Below are 16970 nucleotides of genomic sequence, written 5' to 3' on the forward strand. Positions count from 1 at the left end.
AGACAGGTGGTGTTACGTGTATTATAGACAGGTGTGTAGATAGTTGCAGGTGTTACGTGTAATTTAGACAGTTACAGGTGTTACGTGTGTTATAAAACTGGTGTTCTCAAATTCTTTACATTACCTATCGTGCTATTTTTTGTCCCCGTGGTACTTGGAATCTGTAGTTACTAAGTCTTCCGATAGGTCTAGAGGTTAGGTTAGGTCAGGTCTTGAGGTTAGGTTAGGTGTCTTGCAGCATGATGGTGAGGACAGGTATGATTAATTATAACTTACAGGTGTGTTAAGTCTTGAAGGTCGAGTAGCTGAAGTGATGGTGAGGTAGTGATACAGTGATGGTGAGATAGTGATACAGTGATGGTGAGATGGTGATACAGTGATGGTGAGATAGTGATACAGTGATGGTGAGATAGTGATACAGTGATGGTGAGATAGTGATACATGGTGAGATAGTGATACAGTGATGGTGAGATGGTGATACAGTGATGGTGAGATGTGATACAGTGATGGTGAGATAGTGATACAGTGATGGTGAGATAGTGATACAGTGATGGTGAGATGGTGATGGCAGTGATACAGTGGTGAGACAGTGATGCAGTGATGGTGAGATGGTGATACAGTGATGGTTATGGTGATACAGTACAGTAGGTAATAATGCAATCATACACCTTTGAAGTAACGAGTACAGTGTATTTGTATAGTTACATTAGTATATTCTACATAAGTTCCACATCAGGTAACAGTGAATCCAACATAGGGTCAATGGACAGCATGTATAGAGTTACCTTATACACAGGTAAAGGCTTATTATATATACATAGACCGTAATTAGTTTCACCTTCACATCCTGACAATTAACATAACTTCTCCGACCATCACAAAGGCTAGTCAACTGACACTCTCCCGCCCGCCCGCCCGCCCCGCCCGCCCACCCCGCCCTTCCTTCCTGTCTAAGTCTTATGGGTGGATCTCTTCTTGTTTAATTCCCGCCATAGGTTATTTTACACTTCCCCCACACCACCACTATCACCTTCCTCCCCCTCCTCATATTATCCTCATTTTCTCACAGCATTTTCTCCCTCATTCCCCCTTTATCTTCCTCCCTCATCATCTCCCCCACATAAACTTCTTCTGCTTTGGTATTTCCTGTCTAGTGTTTCATTAAGACGTTGGTGATGCCCCGAGGGTGTGCAGTGCAGCGTCGAACGTCAGGTGGGTTAGCAGTTTCTCGGATTTTTTAACTTAGGTCAATGGCCGTGCAGCGGCGTACGACAAACAACGATAAAGGTGTTATCATACAGCCAACACCTGGGTTAATTACGTGCATCAGTTCAAGGTTGTAAGTGACAAGAGTTATCGTAATCTGGGGTTGATGACATGTGCCGGGATACCAAAAAGGACAATGCTTGGGGTTATCTTGTTATCTATATGGACGTTAAGTGGCGTATGATAGAAATATAGGTGTTTTTCCTTCACCACCCTTCACTCACAGAAAGCGACGTATGAACTTATCTCTACCTTCAACTAACAGAGGCGACGATAGGATGACCAAACGCTAAGGGAAGTAAAATATAACCTTGGGGTAGAACAGGCTGAAAACGAAAGTAAGAGTGAAGCCGAATCATAGAGGGAAAAAATGACACTTTGATGACCTTTTAGAAGGGTTAGAAGTCCTTTTTTTTTAAATTTACAGAAGAAATACTACTTTAAGGCAAATTATGGTGGAAAATGGTCATTGTAAGGTAATTTAGAAAGGGAAAGGAAAAACACCTCAACTCAGATGTTATTTTCAGGTAGTAGATATAGAAAAAATAAAAGGGAAAATTAAACAGGAAAAGTTATTTGAATATGTAAAAAAGGAAGTCATTTTAAGGCAGCTATGAAAAAAGGAAAGGGGTGTTTTAAGGAAGCAGGAAGGCCTAGAGGATGGGGTAGTAGTAGTCAGTGTAGACGTGACTGGTAAAGATCACCCGTCGAGGATGAGAGGGAAGTGGAAGGTCACCCCGGCAGATGGTGGTGGAGGCAGCGATAACTGTACTGTGCAGCTCCTCACCGCGACACATGATACACCTCTCTCTCTCTCTCTCTCTCTCTCTCTCTCTCTCTCTCTCTCTCTCTCTCTCCTCCTACTGTCGGATTCCATAAAGTTCTTGACTGACATCACCGCTTTAGTAGACATCATCATTCTCAGAACTTAAATAGTTTTCCTCACTTACGATAACTTGTGCTGTGTGTGTGTGTGTGTGTGTGTGTGTGCAGATCTTTCTCCGGTTTTATTAAGACACAAAAGGGATACGTTTGCGGCTCCCTCCTCAATAGCCCAGGATATCTCGGTCTGGCCACTGTTTCCCCAGCTGTCTCTCAAAGCCCCCCCACCCCCCACTGTAGGAGGCATGGTGTACACTCGCTCAGGCGTGTTAGTCCATACGTTCACCTTATGTTATTAGCTTATTAGCTTAATATATGGTGCTGTTTTGTCCCCCAGGCTATGTATATAAAGAGTGAACGTCATTAGAAACCTGTTGTTGTCAAGAGCAGTATTTTTTATCTTATTAATGTGGTTTAATAATCACTCACACTTGTTTTGATCAAGGAGGAGGAGGAGAAGGAGGTTCTCGACCGTATATATTAAAGGAAGACTGCCATAACCACACTTGTTTTGATCAAGGAGTTTGTTTACCTGCGGTTTAAGATGGAACATCATTAACTTACCTGTTGTATTCTTGATTACCTGTGTGTTAAGGATGGATAATCATTAACTCACCTCTTTTGATCACTTAAGGAGACTTCTGGATGTTTTAATTAGTTTTATCATTACCACCTTTATTGTGATTGTGGGTGAGAATTTTCTTAGCGTGTTCTTTAGTGTGGGGGAAGGGGTTTTATTTTTACCCCATCTGTCAACACCAAGTTTGGTACAGCCCCTAAATAGACATATAAACAACAAATTTTTTTTTACCATTTTACAAGGGTCAAAGGTCACCAGATATGCAAAGGGAAAATTGCTCCATTATAGCCGTGAGCAGGTCATGTGGCACTGATTGGATGGAGACGTTGTATTAGTTTATGTTGGCACTTTTCTTAATACAGTGATTGTGTTTACCTCTTTACTAAGACATTAAATACATTGTCTTGTTTTTATTGCAGGTTTTAGGAAGTCAAGGAACCGGAAGTGTCGAAGCCGCAGGCCCTCTAAAAACTGTGAGAGTCTACAGTTGGTCGACTCTGGTGTGGCTGCTTGCCGAGTCTCTTCGATACACCGGTACCTCTGAACCCGTGGCTAACTATGTAGCAAATAGTGTACTGTAGTAGCCACTGTGAAAAAGTGTACTTAACCCTAAGCTAAATCTGATTGAAATTCCTCTTTACAAGTGACGGATATCAACTGGGAAACAAGCATTGAAATAAAAAAATATATATAACTGTTTAACGCCCCTTAGAAAGGAATAAATAAGTTACCCTTAAAGAAAATCAACCCAAGAAGTAAACAAGAAAGAAGAAGTAGAGGAGTGACAACAACAAAAAACAAAACAGAACCGGAAACTCGACACCTTGAAGCCTATACCTCACTCAGTCTTCCAGTAGCGTTCGTGGCCACAACACCACCATGTCACGCACGTCTGTCAACATCACCACTGTGTACTCCTCAGCTCAGTGTGTCCTCTCTGTTGTTGGCTCAGTTGGGGTCATTCTTCTATTCGCTGGGATACCACAACTCATCTACTCGTCTGTAGTGAGCGTGGGTAACCTGATGACCTTCCTGTTGGGGGCTATCCTAATCACTACAATGGTCGCTGGCAACTCCTTCCTCAACTACAAGTATCGGAGATTCGAACGGGAGTCTCGAGAACGTCGGGTAAGTTTGAAATCAGGAACATTTTGCAACTCATATTTCATTTACTTTTAAATCGCATTATATTTCATCCTGTATTACTATAACCTTGAATTGTATCACCTGTAGATTCGCACCTGACTTATTTCACCTGAAGATATAATCAACCGGTAAAGGTGTAGAAGAGGGTGACTACCAGAAGGAATTGTCCGAATTGGTTGCAATATTTTCAACACACTAATATCATGATATTAAACACAAAAATGGAAACGACAATGCATAGAACCTAATAGAACCTGACCTAACATACCCAACCTGGGTATGTTAGGTCAGGTTCTATGCATTGGCGTTTCCATTTTTGTGTCGCCCTTTTCTACACCTTTACCATTTTCAGATAATTAAGTGTTTTGTACATATTGGAAAAGTTTGCATGAGTCGTGAATGTAGTCAAGTGTTTTGGTTAGACTAGACAAGGGTAAGTACCGGTATATTTTAGTGGGTAATTATTGAAGACTGACCCGCCGCCGATTTTTTTTTTATATATATATATTAAGCGTGTATTTCCAGGCACCATTCAACATTTCCTCACGTTAAAACACAAAATGGTGCTGTTCTAGTTCTTATTATCCTCTTGAAAAGGCATAATTACTTGGTGACATTTCAATAGTTCAGTAATTGACATTCTGGTCGTGATTTTTGTTGACGTACATGTTAATTCCTTCACCCATTTACTCTCCATCCCTCTAAACGCTTTTGTTACTCACTGTCACTCACTCACTAGTTCACTCATCGTCACTCACATCGTAGTTTCCACTCTCCCACCCTTCCTTCCTTCCTCCTCGTCACGCCAGTAATTGGGAATCCCTATATTAAGACCTCAATTAGTGTGACGTCATCTAAACTTGGTGTGGTTGACTATTTACTTTTGTGTTGTTATTGCTCTTGTTGGACGTGTGTAAACCCTGTATCGATGTTATGACACACACACACACACACACACACACACACACACACACACACACAGGCCCGTAAGTGTGATTCCAATGTTTACTGATCTTGTGCCACTCGAGATGTGTAAATAGGTTAATTAATGTCCGGATTTTCGCCTTTATTTACAACATTTGTCCAGGTGAGTGTGTGTGTGTGTGTGTGTGTGTGTGTGTGTGAGTGTGTGTGCGGGTGTTTATGAAGTGTGACAACCTGTTGATGTCGGCCAAAATACCTGATAGTGATATAAACAATTTTCTTTGTAAACTTTTAAGTGTTTTAAAAGAAAGATTCCTTACGCTCTTAAATGTACAGAGGCCGAATTTCTATAAATAGAAATGATATGCGCCCGTGTGTGTGTGTGTGTGTGTGTGTGTGTGTGTATCCGTGTGTGTGCATCCGTGTGTCTGTATGTCTTGTCTTTCCGTCAGTCACTCAAGGCTGAACCTACATACTTTTCAGTCACACGCCACCTCACTCGTACACAGTTCAAACACCTAACACCTGCCATACACCTAACACCTGCCATGCACCTCATACCTGCCAATCTGCCATACACCTCATACCTGCTCTACACCTCACACCACCTACACACCTGCCATACGTCTATCACACACACCTGTCACCTGTCTTACCCTTCACGTATACCATACGCCACACACCTGTCCGGAACCAATCAAAATTCGTTAGTCAAGGTGCTCACTGGCCACCTAGGAGAGGCCAGAGCCACTTCCCTCCCCCCGTCAGCCGACCTTCTCAAACGTGTTGCGCCAGTCTGAGACATCCTCGCGTAGGTCGTGCTGGTGATGGTCGGAGGTGAGGAGAGGGGGTAGGCTGGGGATAGAGAGAGAGTGATAGTAAGCCAATGAAAAAGAGATAGAAACAGATATGAATGGGCTTTGTGTGTAAGGGTGGGAGGAGGTTACAGAGAACACAAGACAATATCACCCTGGCGATTAAGACAATTAAGACGTTCGCTTTTTTTTCCCCTTGACTCGACCTCTTCATGAACACACACACACACACCATCACACTGAGATATATTATTGAAGGTATGCGTGTTAACCTCTCAGTACTATTATCTCATCAAAGACCCTTAGTGATGAGTATCTACATCCAATTTTGTCATTGTGGATAATGATACCTGCTGCTGGGGCCACTACTAGGAGTGAAAGTGACTCCAGTCGTTGTTTTTCAGATGACGCCATACATGTCTATATTACCTTAGTTATACGTAATACACTATATCATCAACTGCCATCTGATAGTGGTAACGAAGACATTCATACACAGGAATACATAGGTACACTTTTGGGGGTAAAATACGTATCTATGTCATACACCACGCTATGCACTCGACATATACCTGACCTTAACCTCCTGTAATAACATGATAATAAGCAGGTGTTCTCTTGGCGTCACGGTCGACACACCTCCAATCACCTGTGACAAGTTCAATTTGAAATCGGTCATGCCATTGAGTTGGTTTGTTAGCGTACGAACACACACACACACATACAGGTACATACATGGCTGGTCGACGCGATGAATGTCATGTGTAGGTCGTGTGTAAGGCATAGAGGTCGTGTTTGAGGCGTAGAGGTCGTGTGTGGGGCGTAGAGGTCGTGTGTGAGGCGTAGAGGTCGTGTGTTAGGCGGAAAGGTCGTGTGTGAGGCGTAGAGGTCGTGTGTTAGGCAGAAAGGTCGTGTGCGAGGCGTAGAGGTCGTGTGCGAGGCGTAGAGGTCGTGTGTGAGGCGTAGAGGTCGTGTGTGAGGCGGAGAGGTCGTGTGTGAAATAGAGGAAGGAAGCAACAAGAAGGAAATCACTTATCTCTTGAAGGTCTGCTAGCACCGTCTTCCTTCCTGCTCACTAAATCACGCGGGAAGTGCAGACTGACTGGCCCTTTACTTATTATGAAATGGAAAACCTGTTTAGTTTGGGCTGGCTTGTGGCTGCTGCTGTAGGGGGTGCTTTCACTCTTTTAAACTGTAGGTTATTGTACTCGAGTGCTCAGTGAAATGTGTTTTATTTAAGGAGGAAACTACAGTGTTTTCTATCATGAGTTTATGTGTGTTTTAATATTCACATTGTTTGGATTTCGTCTTTTCAGTAAAATCGTATACAGTATAAGATTTTCGTCTGATTGTTTGGAAATTATACATATTAGTTTTAAGTTATAAAACTTTCCATCCAACTCCATGTAAACTGGCTAATTAGACTTCATTAGGTGCATGATAACGTAATTTAAAGCAGGAACCAGTAATTATTCAGATTTTGCGAGATATTGCGTTCACCTACGAATTAAGTCATAAACAGAAGCCCTTTACCGAAACCCTTAAAAATAACTCGGCCATGATGCAGAATCCGTCGATCCATTCATTTCTATAAGGGTTACTGAGCTGGGGATGAGGTGTTTACTTTAACTTGTCTTGAAAGCGGCCACTATGACGTTATTAAAGTAGTGGAAAATACACAAACCTCAGCCTGCGTGGGGAGGAAGCGTCGAGTTTTACGTCAGAGTTTAATTTTGTTTCTTTGGAGCACAAGTGGCGTATGTGACGGGACACCAGTTTTTGCCACTATAAATGCTTGCTTGCTTGTGTGTGTTTGTGTGTTTATACTCGGTCGTGTGTACGTGTATACTCGGTCATGTGTACGTAAGACTAAATCGTGTGTAGATGTAGACTCGGTCGTGTGTGTAGACTCCCTGTGTGTAAATTGTAGACTCGGTCGTATGTAATTCGGTTAAACCTGACATCAAAATATAACTTTGGATCTAAATAACATAACATGAGTTGTAAGGAAAGAGAAGCACTTAAAAGTATTTATCAAGTCACGACTCTCCTTCACATCCTCAATGGGTTTACACAAGCTCAGACTAAACAAGGAATCGAACAACTTTACAGAATACAACGATCTGAAAGGTTTTGAAGTCTTTTATTTATTTATTTTGTTATCCTCGTCTCTTGTATTAGTAAGACTTTTCGTGTCAACAGTTACTCGCATGGCTATTTTCACGCTTTTTTTGTTGGTGTTCCCGCCAAGAATAATACTCAATGATCTTGTCTTTTTCCTGATTGCCTTTTGTTAGATTTTCTTCTGTTTTTCTGGTATACATTCTCCGTCTCCGTCTTTCCTCTTTTGTTAACCTTCCTTTGTGGTCTGCCAGGTCGTTTTTCAGGTTTTTGTGGGCAGGGTGTTGCCTCGATCCCCGGGTGACGACGACGAGGGAGAAATTGTTGCTGCGGGCTTGTTGTTGTTGTTGATATCCTCGCTGATAAAACATACTTTACATGCCAGTAAGTTTTTTGATGTTAGCAATTTTTGTCTTCTTTATTTATTTATTCATAAACGATTATTGATCCGGTCATTTCATTTCTTTGTACTGTTAATGTTAACGCCCGTGTTTTTGTTATTATTGTCTTTACCTTCGATTATTCTCAACTCGACGTAAATTTCTCAGATAAGAGAAGAAAAAAAATAATTCGATCATTTGTAAATCCGAAACCGTAAATGTGAGAAGAAAAAAAAAACTCGTAAGCTTGGCAAAGGGTTGAAGAAGGTGGTGTTGTCCTTATGAAAACCAGTTAGTTGTGTATTTACATCTTCAGATAAGAGATAAAAAAAAATATTCAGGAACCATTGTGAATCAAGTGACTTGAATTTGAATAATAAAAGAACGTATTCACCTATTGACCGTACGCCTGGCAACGGGGTCACGGGAGCTGTGTTTGTTGGTGTTGCGAAAAACCGAACTGAAGGATTTTGGCGACAAAGGCTTAGCAAAGATGTGCTGGAACGAGGATGGTGACGCACTCTGGTGAAACGCTTCTCTTGTATGTTGGTGACGGACATGTGTGTACTGGTGACGGACATGCGTGTACTGGTGACGAACTTGTGTGTTGGTGACTGATATGTTTGTACTGGTGACGAACTTGTGTGTTGGTGACTGATATGTTTGTACTGGTGACGAACTTGTGTGTTGGTGACTGATATGTTTGTACTGGTGACGAACTTGTGTGTTGGTGACTGATATGTTTGTACTGGTGACGAACTTGTGTGTTGGTGACTGTACTGGTATGTGTGTACTGGTGACGGACATGTGTGTACTGGTGACGGACATGTGTGTACTGGTGACGGACATGTGTGTACTGGTGACGGACATGTGTGTACTGGTGACGGACATGTGTGTACTGGTGACGGACATGTGTGTACTGGTGACGGACATGTGTGTACTGGTGACGGACATGTGTGTACTGGTGACGGACATGTGTGTACTGGTGACGGACATGTGTGTACTGGTGACGGACATGTGTGTACTGGTGACGGACATGTGTGTACTGGTAACGGACATGTGTGTACTGGTATCAGACTTGTGTGCTGATGCTTCCTTGCTTTTTCAGAAGTCTTTTGTTATGTTGTCTCCATTATTACATCGTTTCTCTTGTAAATATATATAGAGCCACGCCTTAGGATACTTTCACACCTGTCCAGAGACGAAACTAAACCAAGCAGTGACCGGACATATAATTATAACATCTAATAGAGTGTAAAGAAAACGCTCCCCTCTTATTATTGTAGATAGCATAGTTGTATAGTAACCTCAACACCCATAATGAGGTCTGACTCACACCTTAAGACTAGACCGAGGAGTCAGTGAACCACCTCTTATAGTCAGCGGGAGAGGGTTCATGCGTGGGTTTTGTGTTTTGATGAGAGAGGCTGTGGGAGGGAGGTGAAAAGAGAAAGAGAGAAAGGATGGAGACACCGAGAGAGAGAGAGAGGGGGGTGTAAGAAATAAAGAGAATGAACAAGAAATAGAAAGAATAACAGATTTACATTTTAGGTTTGCTCTGCAAGGTGAAGTGCCACAGTGTTTACATCTCACAACAGGGACGCATGAGAGAGAGAGAGAGAGAGAGAGAGAGAGAGAGAGAGAGAGAGAGAGAGAGAGAGAGAGAGGTATTAAGTTAACACTTCCTCCCCATGCCCCTCACATAAACAACAGCACCTCATAAACACGACTCCTCCCACACAGTACCTAAATACGTTAGTCCGAGAGCCAACTTAACCTAACCTGTCCCAAATGCACCTGCTTAATACCTATCCTATCCTGACCTCAATACACCTGTCCAGTACTTAACCGAACTTGACCTAATCCAATCTAACGTAACCTAACTTAACTATTAGGATTGATGTTCATTAGGAACCCATTAGAATAAGGGCTTCATTGGACAATGGATCATTAAGGACTGAAGTCTTAGCCTAAGTGTTAGGTAAGGTTAGATCAGGGCCTCAGGATTAAGGGCTGGGGTGTTATTTGTCCATTTGGTGTACGGTAACTACTAGAGTGGTGGTGGTAGTAGTTGTGGTTACTGGTGGTAGGAGTTGTGGTTGCTGGTAGATAATGAATGTATGTGGTCCAGCTAACATATGTTTGACCCGGGGGGTGGAGGGAGTGATCAAGGAATTTCTGCACCGCGTTGCAAAACATTAAGCAAGAACTGAAAACACACACACACACAAGGTGATCATTATGTAACCCAACTACGTGTATATTCTCTCTCTCTCTCTGTATTATCGCCTGTGTGTCGGTTGTGCATGTGAGTGACTCTCTGTAACACCATAACGTGATGAGTTCGTCCCCCGGCCTGGCGGTGCTGGTGATCACATTATGTCATGCGTGGTGAGTGTGCAGTGAGCTGGTGGCGTCATGTTTACTAAGGAAATGATATGACCCTCTGGCAAGCAGGCACTCAACCGACCAGTCACTCAGTCAACCAGTCAGTCAGCCACTCACTCAGTCATCCACTCACTCGGCTAGCCACCCACTCAGTCAACCCACTCACTCAGCCAGCCACCCACTCAGCCACCCAGACAGCCAGAGAAATAGATAATTTTATTTAGTATTTCAGGTGGAATAGCAAGAACCTGTATACAGCTCCTAAGAACAATGGCGACTCCTTCGTTTAAAAAATGGAGTGATAGTTATTGTGTAAGTTCTGTCTGAAGGCCGGACGACTAACTCAGCGACTTTTGTTCATTATGTTGGTTGATGCAGAAAACATTTGATCACGTCCACAGGGGCTTTTTGGGGAGTGAGTCGTGTTGTTTATGTTTTCAGGTCCAGTAGGCGCCCAGTCCTAACGGGCTCCATTTCTAATTGTTATCAGTCCTACGATCTCTCAACCTAACTTAAGGGGCTATGATAATAGGTTTGTAGCCTATTAGAACTGGATCTTCTCTGGTCAGTCATGTGTCTATTGTTTGTTGTGGTAATGACGCCAAGGTAAATAATATACTGTACAGGGAGGGGAAGAAACACTCGCAGAGAGGGCGAGAGATTACAAAACACAAAGGAAACAGGAACCTACATGCACGAGGTCACAGGAACACACACACACACACACACACACACACCTCATAATTAAGAAATAGGTGAGGGTATGAGGTACGCTTCATCACCTCAACCTGCCCGCTACATGGCGTACACCCAGGAACTATTTTTATTGATATTTTTATTTATTTATTTGCCTTAGTAGCTGTAGGTTAAATTGGTCCCACTCTTAATGGGCTCAAACACCAGCCATCCTAACTATTACTGTAGGATTGGAACCCCTTACCATATGGCGGAAGGCTTTTTAGAACTCTGGGCTTGTTGATTAGTTACCCTAGAAGGCAGGTCTCGGTGAGCAGAAAACGTATTGCAAATCATGTCTAAATAATTATCTCAGTATTACACAGTGTTCCTTTGTACACTCAACTACACTAATTGTATTACGTGTCTTGTAGTGATAACGACGACTTTGAGGCTTTTTTTATATTAGATTCCTTGTTCGACGTGGTGCGTGAAGGATACCAGAGTTGGGAGTTATAGTTGCGAGATTGAGAAGCGTCACATGTTTTTTGTTTACTTGTGTTATCAGTTGGTGGTGTTGCGTCACTGCTCGGTGATGCTGGACGCCAGAGGTAAACAAAGGTTGGCGTACCCCTCACCAGCTCACGTGTGAAGAGTTTCCATCACACTTATGAGCCCATATGTACACAACACACTTGCTAACATACACTCGTAAGCATATTAGTGTACATACAAGGGCGTACACACACACACACACACACACACGGAAGAAGCCTCTTATATAATCCTTCCGTCATGCGGGAATAAAATTTCTCACGGTATAACTGTAGGTCCGTTAACACGACCTTCCGAATGACCACCATAGAGGCGAGTGTCCCGGTGTTATGTGGATTAAGAGTGGCGTACACACACACCTCGATTGAATTTGTGAAGGGAATACACACATCAATGATCAAACACAGAGACTAGAGAAATACAACACGGGTGGGTGAGATCTTAAACCAGATAGACATTAATGAATATACCACAACACCGTAGAAGTAGTAGTAATAGTTGGTCATTGCTGTAAGGTGAAGATCAACAGTGGACCGATAACCTCCCCTGTAGGATTCCTCAAGCTGGACAGTCCCAAACCTCAACCTGCACTTATAAGTTTTAGATACTATGAAAAAAATTAAGAAATGGTCAATGAGTAGCGAGGATATTTTAAGATGTATATGTACAGTATATACGTAAATATATATCCGTATATAAATATTTACGTAATTCATCTAATATTTATCTTTAAGTGTATACGCCATTTTGATAAAGTTGGTTGCTTTGGTTGAAAGAAGTAAATTTCACTTCCGTTTTTTGGGTCTGGCAACTGTCTCCTCTCGCTATTGCGCTCCACGTCACTAAGAGCTCAAGGTCGCCTGACGTCACACTTTCCGCCGCCCGTAAGCAAGAGAGAAAAAGTGGTAGTTAGCTGGAGTTCCCCAATATGGCAAAACAATGGTGCATCAATACTCTGACGTCATAACCCTACCACACCACATATTTTCTTCAGTGACGTCAACATTTAAGTGTACGTAGTATTTTAATGCATTGATCAATAGGTACAATTCATTTTACAAGTGCAGTTTAGTGAGTCATAACATTACCAGCATTACAGACGAATACAAAATACGTCCTTGTAGATAGGGCTCTGTACGTGATCTGGTCCTTTGTAATGATGCAGGGGTGTGTAGGTGTGTGCGATGTAGTGAGAGTGTCCGCTGTTGTCAACATTATTTCTTAACTTCGTTTTTGTTAACCTATAAGAGTTTTGTAATCACCACCATCACCTCACCCTCCCCCTTACCTTACCTTATCGTTATTAACAACAGGACGCCGCTATCAGTTTCCTGCTACTTTACCGAATACACACAATTTTATCTTTCATATTAATGTAATAGTGTATTAGCCTTGTTACGCGCTTAAAGATCTTAAAAGTATCGTAATCATCTTACACAGTTCGGTTTGTTTACAAGCTCTAAAGACAACACTAGTGGGACTCCGTTTACTGATGACACACAGGGTGAAGACATGCTGGGTGAGGGGGGGTTGGCGGGTGGCTGGGGAGAGATTGGGAGGGAAATGAAAGAAAACACTATGGGGCAACTTTGCAAGGTTGGGGGGGGGGAACGTTAAGCTTAGTGGCTAGTGGATGTGAACGAAAGATGAGTCGCGCGCTGTTATCCATAAACCGGTTTCTCTCTCTCTCTCTCTCTCTCTCTCTCTCAATACCGTGAAACATATTTTTTGAATGCGGTAAAAAAAGAAAAACAACTATCACCCAATTTGAATTTCTCAGGTCGTAAAGAGAATGTTAAGTCATAAAAATAGTGGTGACCAAGTGTACAGATGGTCCCTGGGGGCACCGCGCAGTCTATCAAGGAGTTTAGTGATCGTTCGTGACTACCAAGAACAGCCCCTCACTCGGATATTCTTTTCCTGACTTGACGTAAACTGTTTAGTTACGAATCTCCCTTCACAGTATCTTCCTTCAACAGAGGAGAGGAGGGGGATGATGAAGAGAGTAAAACAGACGGAAAAGGAAAATGACAAAAGGGGAACTTCATGATATATGGTAATAAATGAAGGGAAAGGGGAAGCGGAGAAAAAATTAAGTGCTAAAAGTGGAATATGCTTCAAACAATAATAAACACCCGGACACAGCTACATTATGACACACAAAAAAAAAAAATATACTTCTAACCAATTCCGGAAGTCTTAGAAGCGAGCAAGCGTCACTCCTCCCTCATAGCAGGTGTCGTTGATACTGAGAAGACCAGAGAGAACAGGATGCGTCAACAGCGTCACATGTTATGTAGCAGGGTTGTCTCACTCACTGCCAGGCGGGTTGTCACTCCTTGATGTAGAATAGCAAAGATAAAAATAATGTTTATATCGAGAGCGTAAAAAAAAATCATTGGATCCCATTGCTAATAGACCCCAACTTAATTGAACCTTCAGTAATAGGGGGCCCATTAGAACTGAACCTCAATCTTAATGGCATGGTTAGGTTAGATTAGATGAGGGGTCTACTAGTACTGTGGTCCGGATCAGTCCTTCATACACCCACCAAGTCCATCCTGTGGGCGGTGGTATAAAAGCCATTATTTTGTCCAGTCATCAAAGGTGTATTATAACCTTGTCGTAGAACAGGAAATGCTTACTAAGATGAGGGTTATGGGGTAGGGTGGTGTGGGGATCGTGTGATGGGATGGTGCCCTTATTTCCCTCACTATTCTCTCCTCTTGCTAGCTCCCATCCATCCCACTCTTTCCCAACACCCACTCTGCTCTCTCCCAGTTTGCCCTCTCCCAAACATTTTTTTTTACATGTTAACTGATGAAAATGAATCATCAGGATTTGGTCCAAGTCTTAGTGAGACCCAATCCTGATTACTGAGGCTTATTTGACCAAACAACGTTATTCCCTCGACAAGAACTTCGTAGAGGGGGAGTCCTGATCTCTTGAGCCTTACCCGGGACCTCACACTTGAAGGCACCCCCACGACTCTGAGAACTGACTTTCTCTGAATATTAAACACTTGGCACTAAACATGATACTCGATACCATCCTCATGGTCAGACTCCAGATTCTCAGAGGTTCGTAACTAAAGATGTCAGAGAATGTAACGTAACCCGATAATGCCACTGGAACTTTATCTTAACTCGGATTCGTTCACTTAGCACAAGTTAAGAGACAACATTATCTACCTTTAAGTTTCGTTTGGTGTTAATTGAATGCATCTAGTTAAGGTACAGTAGAGTCTCTGAATAATTATTAGATTATATAACTCGCTCCCAAAAAAGTATCTATGCGATTTTGTGTGAAACAATATGACACAAAGGGCGAAGGCTTCTGACAACCCTAGCGAGACAACAGGAGTTGCAGTGTTCATTTGGAAATTCATCGGACCACTCCATAGAGATACTCTTTGGGGTGAGCTACAATTCTTACATCTTCAGTATCAATATCAACCCTCTGAGAATCTAGTAGACTCTGAACCACGATTCTCAGTTACAGTTTCAGAAATTCTTTGACATCATCTTTTTTACGCATCTGGAGTTAACCAGTTATTGAACATAAGAACATAAGAACATAAGAATGGAGGAAACTGCAGCGGGCCTATTGGCCCATGCTGGGCAGTCCCGTTTACACCCAACCCCTATTGCTCATATTAGCATCCAACCTATGTTTGAAGCAATTCAGCGTATTCGAGTTAATGATGATATTTGGTAACTTGTTCCATTCATCCACTACTCTGTTTCCAAACCAGTGTTTACCTATTTCACGCCTAAATCTAAATTTGTCTAATTTAAAACCATTGTTACGAGTTCGCTCCTGGTTGGATAGTTTAGTACCTTTGTAATGTCCCTTTGTTTAGCCCTGCCTTCCACTTATACACCTCTATCAGGTCGCCCCTCGCTCTACGTCTCTCAAGGGAGTGCAAATTAAGATGCTTTAACCTGTCTCTATACTCAAGGTTCCTAATGCCCGGGATTAGTCTTGTCATTCTCCTCTGAATTCTTTCCAAGGATTCTATATCCATTCTGTAATACGGTGACCAGAACTGAACTGCGTAATCCAGGTGTGGTCTCACAAGAGCAAGATACAGTTTTAGGATGACCTCTCTAGTCTTGTAACTAACACTCCTTTGTATGAACCCAAGTACTTTATTAGCCTTGTTACGAGCAAAAACACATTGTTTACTTGACTTAAGGTTCCTACTTATCATTACTCCTAAATCTCTCTCGCAGTCGGATTTCTCTATGGCATCGTTGTTCATCTGGTATCTGGTTTCCCTGTTTACATCTCCTATACTGAGGGAAGTGATGGTCATGGCTTCTTGCACCCTGTTTGCTGCAGGCAAGGACGGTTGAGAACCTACACTGTACAGTACGTGTCACTGGTCACGTCGTCATCACCACCACACGCCTCGAATATGTCAAAACTGGGTTACCAAGACATGAAATACATCACTACGTCACAGATACGTCTCAAGGTGGTCATAATTTCGTCATCAATACGTCGCCAGCAAACTTCATATATATATATATATATATATATATATATATATATATATATATATATATATATATATATATATATATATATATATTCAGTTGCCTCTGAAGATGTCTTGAATAAAGAACGAAAGCTAAGGTGCTCCGTTGTTTCCTTTTCCCGTGTGATTTTATCAATATATATATATATATATATATATATATATATATATATATATATATATATATATATATATATATATATATATATATCATTACCCCTCAACATCGATACGCCACCATTAGGTCACAAACATGTATCCTGCAACCCAACAAACAAGTTGTAATCACATTTGTGGGTGACTCGGCAGCTCGGGGTACATTTAACACTGGTTGTGATTGTGTGAGGTGGTTCCTCCTAGCTGTGCTGTACTTCACCAAGCAAGGGTAACCACAGTGGTTCAAAGGTCGAATAAACCTCACCCCTAACAAGCCCCAATTTAACCTAACCCAACCTGGATTGAAGTCCATTAGGATTCGAGCTGACACGAAATAAGCCTGGGTAAACTTAAGAATTAGGTTAGGTTAGATTGGGGCAAGGAAGACAATGAATCAGGGGTGGGGGGCGTGACGTCACACAGGTAACCCATTAGTGCTGGTGTGTTTTAAAATCTCTCTCTCTCTCTCTCTCTCTCTCTCTCTCTCTCTCTCTCTTTCTTTATCACCCATGCATGTTTATGTCTGCGTGTGTGTACAA

At 42.1% G+C, this 16970-nt stretch overlaps 1 protein-coding gene across 1 annotated transcript in view; it reads left to right on the top strand.

Annotated features, from left to right (window-relative positions):
* LOC121874996 overlaps positions 1–16970 on the top strand; it is a 37408-nt gene that overhangs the window by 11658 nt on the left and 8780 nt on the right. The window contains exon 2 of the mRNA XM_042379352.1: positions 3148–3856. Coding sequence (XP_042235286.1) covers positions 3608–3856 — 249 coding nt within the window. The 5' untranslated portion in view covers positions 3148–3607. The remainder of the gene's footprint in view (positions 1–3147; positions 3857–16970) is intronic.

Source organism: Homarus americanus, unplaced genomic scaffold, assembly GCF_018991925.1.
Source record: "Homarus americanus isolate GMGI-L3 unplaced genomic scaffold, GMGI_Hamer_2.0 scaffold13381, whole genome shotgun sequence".
Classification (NCBI taxonomy): domain Eukaryota; kingdom Metazoa; phylum Arthropoda; class Malacostraca; order Decapoda; family Nephropidae; genus Homarus; species Homarus americanus.